Source organism: Egretta garzetta, unplaced genomic scaffold, assembly GCF_000687185.1.
Source record: "Egretta garzetta isolate BGI_Z169 unplaced genomic scaffold, ASM68718v1 scaffold172, whole genome shotgun sequence".
NCBI classification, from domain to species: domain Eukaryota; kingdom Metazoa; phylum Chordata; class Aves; order Pelecaniformes; family Ardeidae; genus Egretta; species Egretta garzetta.
Window position 1 is genome coordinate 1,046,489 of NW_009258951.1, and position 5,842 is coordinate 1,052,330.

Consider the following 5,842-nt stretch of genomic DNA (forward strand, 5'->3'; position numbering starts at 1 on the left):
CGGCCCGGCTGACAGCTATGCTGCTCCCAAAGCCAGGGGAGAGGCTGGCCTGGCCCAAGCCCCACGTCACGGGCTGTCCCAAATCGCATCGCCCTTGCCAAGAGCAAAGGGCCGGCGCCAAGCATCCCGTCATCGGCGAGCATGAGGCATCCAGTGCTGGGGGCCCAGCCAGCATCCCACTCCCTGCGCAATGCCTTCAGCCAAGGGGACCTAAACCCGAACCACCCCAGGGCAGGGTTGTGCATGCCGGAGACAGCTCCCAAGGACAAAATCACCCCAAGGAAAAGCAACATCCATCAGGGCAGATTTTTCCTTATCACCACACTCAACTTGTGCTGAAACAGCAACACCAAAGCTGTCATGGGAGAGCATGGCAGCTGCAGGACCCGCATCCTGCTGCCCAGGGTGGCTCTCCATCCCCAATATCTCTGTGTGCAGGATGCTCTTCCCTCCCCTCTGAGCAAGGACAGGGAGCTTTGGCTCCCCTGCCTTCATGCCGCTCCCCACCCCTGCCTGCTGCAAGCCCTCCGTGCTGGCAGGGGGAGCGTGCATCCACATGGCTTCTCCCGCAGCCAGCGCAGCGGGGTCCTGCTCACCCACCGGGGTTTCCGAGTACCTCCGCACAAGCAGTGTGAAATCACGCTTACCAGGAACAACCGGTTGCCCCAGCCGTGAGCACTGCAGGAGGGAGAGAGGAGAGACGCTGGAAACAGCAGCAGGGGTGAGAGGGAGGTTTTGGTAATACTCAGGGGCTTAAATGTGCTGGATCCCTGCTGAGGACGATGCCTTAAGCTGTGGCTCCTAGTGAGGAGATGCATCCAGATAGCACCGGTAGATGCTAACCAGCGTGTCACAGCAGGGACCGTGCTAGTCTGGACCATGAAGGCTTTAAGGCTTCCAGATGCTGAGTCAAACTGCAGACCCATTCTCCTGAGATACCACCCTGCTCCCTCCCCAGCTCCCAAGCCTCTGAACACACACCAAGCTCAACACAAAACCGCCTCCTCCACACCAATACATCTGCAGGGACAAGAGCCACCGTCACTCCACCACGCACGTACCTTGGCACTGGGTATCCTTCATGGTCGGCTCATATCCGGCGGCACACGTACATGCTCCCACGGGTACCATCCACTCACCATCGCCGTTGCAGTACAGCTTCAGGGGTACAGACACCTCCACCGCATTGGGGATGCAGGTGCCTGGTGCGATGACCAGAGAGGTGGGCTCGGCCCCTGTTAAAGTCTCCGGGAAGATAGCAAAGCCAGCAATGGTGTTGGAGCATTTCTTGTAGAAAGCCCGGACAGAGATGAGGGACATGCAGGCTCCCAGGTCCTGGAAGGCCAGGTAAAAGCCATTCTTGGAGAGAGGGCCAAAGCTGCGCACCTTGGTGTTCACGCGGCCAGACTCCAGCTTGGAGAAGCTCTCATCTGGGGCAATTGTATCCACTTTGATATATGGGTTCTCCATCCAGAAAGGGCTGTTTGCAGAGGCAGAATCTGTATCCGACTCGTAATAGAAAAGGTTGAAGGTCTCTTTGCAGGAGCCGGGGATGTTGGGGATGCTGTTGCAGTCCCGCACAGTAAACTTCAGCTCCACATAGACGCGCTGGACGTCTTGGCGCTGGATGAATTTGGTGCGAAGCCAGTTGTTCTGGTTAGCCTCCCGCACGTTGCACACCTGGTACGTGCGGATGGGGTTCATGGCCTCGTCGTAACCGCTGACTTCTTCCCACTGTGAGTGAGAGGGGATTGGGTTAGACCCCCAGCCGGGGGGATCAGTGCTACGGACACATCGCGAACGGCACGGGGTGGGGAGACGACCAAGCAACAGTCAACAGGGAAGAGAAGCAGCTGCACGTCCACCTGTCCCAACCCTCCTGGTCATCAAGGTGACTAAGAGTAACGCAGGCCAGGGACCATGGCGCTCCCGCTCCGCCGGCACGGAGTCAGGAGGAGATGGTTTCACAAGGCGAGAGAATAAGCACGCGAGGGAAGGGGGAAGATGCAGCCAGCTCTGCGAAGGCACTGGTGAGCAGCCCCAGTTCCCGTGGGGCCGGGGCCAGCCGTGCCCTTTGGAGGTTGGGATCGGGGATGGCTACAGACTTACCCCTGTCTCCGGATGAGTTGTCCATGCCAACTCAGAGGTCACCCACTTCGTGTCCATCAGGGTCTCTGGAGAGAGAGGGAGGAGAGAATAAGTAATTGGAGACGAAGGCCAAGATTAGAGGGAAAAAAACCAGGAGGAGTGGGGGAGAGGAGAGCCGAGGCTGACATTTCTGCGGAAAACAGCAACTTGGGGGGTGAGACATGGTGGGAGGAGGGGGGAGCGGCGCAGACAGACTCCAGATTTCTCTTCTCCTGTCAGGAGAACAGGAAGAGCGAGGCGTCCCCGGAGAGCTGTGCCGGAGCGGGGCAGCAGCAGGACGAGGAGCCGGCCAGGTGGCAAGGGGGGTCCCCCCGGCTTTGGCAGGGTGCGTATTTACTGTGGCTGGGGTTGAAAGGGCCCGTTCCCATGACAGGGCGGTGCGGGCCAGGCAGGTTTATCCAGAGGAGGAGGGACTGGCAGGCTGCTCTCCCAGAGACGCCCCACATCACTCATTTTACAAGAGGGGAGAAGAATTTGACCGTCTGGCCAACATTCCTGGAGCAGACTACAAGACAAACCACCCCGGCAGCATTCCCCAAACAGCCCCAGCCCCAGCCTTGGGGGAGCGAGACGCTTGTCTGGGAAGAGCTGCAATTCCAGGCAGCTGTCGCTAATCCTGGGCAGAGCTGTGTGGCTCCGTGCAAGCACCACGCGCAAAAACTGGGAGCGAAACACAAGGATGGAGTACAGCGACGTGCTCTGGTGCTGGTGCCAACTGCCCCTCTGCAGGCTGCTGGCTCTGCGACCCCCCTCCCAGGATGGCCCTGAAGGCTATTTGGAGGGGAGCAGGCACCCCTGGGGTCCTCCGGCCCCTCCTGCCCAGGGGGGTTTTGTGGTAAAGGGGGTGCAAAGTCAGAGCTGGGCAACAGCCCCCTGCAGACCCTGGTGTGCTCAGACGGGCTCCAGTGCTTGCCCCAAGCTGGGCAAAGGACCAGCTCCAAAATGCCTCCCTGTTGCCCCTGTTGAGGGCATTCCCCTGCCCCTGGCTGCAGGCATAGCTCCCCAAGGGCTGTCCATCCATCTGTCCCTCAGCCCTGAGATGCAGGGCAGGGAGCTGTGGCTCTCCAGCCCCCCTGAGCTTGCAGCAGGCTGGGAGCCCCTTGCTCGACAGCTGGGGCACAGGACATGCAGGGGCAGCTCGGTCATGCCAGGCACCGTGGCTCAGCCCCAGAAGCAAGAGGCAGTTTCAGCTTCTTTCCTTCCACCCCAGGAAAACCACAGGCTGACTGGGCCAGGGAGGAAGCGCAGAGGAGGAAGGAAATGTTCATGTGTCGCAGGGTTTTGGATGAAGCCTGGCTGGAGGTAAACACCTTCCTCCCGCATCCTGCCCGGGGGAGACCCACCAGCAACTCCCAAGCCAGCACCCACGGGACAGGCCAGGAGCACGGGCTGCAAGTGCCACCGCGGCATAGATAAACAAGCACATCTGGGGACGCGTGGGCTCTCCGACCCGCCTTGCTGTTTGCCAGGATCCCAGCCTGGCCGGCAAGCCTGCCTCTCACCCAGGCTGGGCATGTGGAGCAAACATAAATGCAATCCCGTGGTGGGCTGGCAGCGGACACAGCACTGGGGACAGAGTGAGGAAAACCCCTCATGGTGCCAGCTCCCCAGCTGAGAGAGGGTCAGGGGCAGCATCTACAACAAGAAGAACAAACCGACACCGGCTCTTGTTTGCTAACAGGAGGAGCGCAGAGGTGGTTATTGGGCAGTGGTTATTTGCCATTTCTCAAAAACACAAACTAGGGTCATCTGGCAAAAACAAAGGGAGAGGAGGAAGGCGCTGTCCACCAAACAGGTAACACAGGGGGACTCGTGATGAGGATGCCAGGAGGGCCGGGGCACGGGCAGACGCAACAACCGCCCCCCCCCCCCCCCTCCCCCGCCACATCAGCTATTGACTGCTGGCAGGGGCCTGAGCACAGCTCCGCACAGCCACGACATCTCCCCAAACCGCCGCCATACTCCCCTGACCCCCGCACTGGGGTGGCTCCCAGGGAGGGCAGCTGGTGCCAGACCATGGGGGAGCAGGTTGCAGAGCAGGGCCACCCGCACCTCTCCGAGGGACAGCCCCGTGCCGGCTGCCCTAATAAGGGCACAGTGGTGCCGCACGAGGGCCCAGGCACGCCGCGTTGGCGGCAGAGCGGAGCCAAGCGCGCGCTCAGCGCTGACAGCATGCCGGGCTGCCAAGTCCCGGCACAGAGACCCCGCGCGGGCCCGGACAGCAAAGGGCCATGCTCCCAGCGCAGGCGGCTGGGTGGGTGTTTCTGCAGGAGGAGAGGGGAAGGGGTGCCCTGCGTGCTCAGGGTTGGGGCCGGTGTGGATGAGCGGCTGCGGTGGTGAGTCAGGCCAGGAGATGGAGATCTGGGTGGCAGGGTGTGCCCGTGAGCAGGGCGGCGCGAGGATCCTGTGGCCAGTTATGGCAGAGCCTGGCCAGACCTGACTGTGCGGGCATCCCTGCTCCTGGGGCGGGATGGGAGCTTTGCTCCCCAAACCTGCCCAGGGTGCGCGAGCTCCCCTGCACAGCAGCAGCCCCCATGCAGGCGATCCTTGCCACACTGGCCCGGCCCCAGGACAGGGCATGCGGGCAGCGTCCCCTCCGGCAGCACCCTTCCCCACAAGCGCCGGCCCTGGGCAGAGACGCAGCTCGGACAGGAGGCTCGCTGACTACATCCTAATTTGGCAGCATCTGCCATCTGACCAGCGGAGGAGGGAAAAAAAAAACCTGACACAGCCAAGCCAGCCGCTGGCGTGAGAGCCATGTAAACCGCACAGAGAGAGCGGGGAGGGGAAATAATAAAAATAAAATCACTGAGCAACTCGGCTAAAGGAAACGGGCTGAGTGTGGAGGGCAGCAGGGGTTTCCTGCAGCTGTGGAAGCGAGCGGGGCCAGGTAGGGTCAGCGGAGCTTCCCAGCCCCTCGCAGCTCACCGCCTGTGAAGGTCGCAGGCCAATGGCCCTGCAGGCTGCTGCGCTGCGTGGTCCCAGGCGCCGGCATGCTGAGCCGAGCTGGCCACAGCCAAGCCGCAGAAACTGCTCTCTGCCCTTAAAGCTGCCATGGAGATCTCACAGCAGCCTGGCACCAAACCTGTGTCCTTTCTCCAGCAAACACCGGGGCACACCAAGCGCTGGCCCCCCATGAAAGGGACACATGCTAGCATCCAGGGCTGCGGGGATAAGCAAGCACCAGGTTTCAGTGGTTCGGGAGTAGCCAGCTGCTCTCTCACTCTGGCACATGGTGCCAGAGGTAGCTCAGAGGCGGCACCAGTGGTTTCCCAGCTCAGCTCAGGTTTGCAGGTGCTTTGGAGGGACGTGAATGGCATCAGGGCTGGCCGAGCAGTGAGTCAAAGCCAGCTCAATCCCGCACACCACAGCAAGAGCCTGGTCCCATTAGTCAATGGGAAATTGGCTCCCAATTTCACCAGCTTGAGGAAGTCACCCTAAGGCTTGCTTTATCACCGTCTGCAGCACTCTGGAGTTGTCCTCTCCTTATCTCCAGCCAGGCTAAGGCAAGGGATGCTGCAGCAGCCTCACTATGCTCCAGTGAATGCAGCAGGCCATGGTCAATGCCACATAAAAGCAGGATTTCCATTGCAGAGTGGGATGCCCGAAAAAAAAAGAGCCCCATTCTTCAGATGGGGCTGTGAGCATTGCTCCAGCTGCCCTCCCTACCCTGCAAAAATCTCCTCCCAGATGC

At 61.0% G+C, this 5,842-nt stretch overlaps 1 protein-coding gene across 1 annotated transcript in view; it reads right to left on the bottom strand.

The window, feature by feature from the left end:
* Positions 1–2,166, bottom strand: part of EPHB3 (EPH receptor B3) — a 19,942-nt gene extending 17,776 nt beyond the window's left edge. The window contains 2 exon segments of the mRNA XM_035889976.1: positions 1,062–1,734; positions 2,110–2,166. Coding sequence (XP_035745869.1) covers positions 1,062–1,734; positions 2,110–2,166 — 730 coding nt within the window.
* Between the last annotated feature and the right edge of the window lie 3,676 nt (positions 2,167–5,842).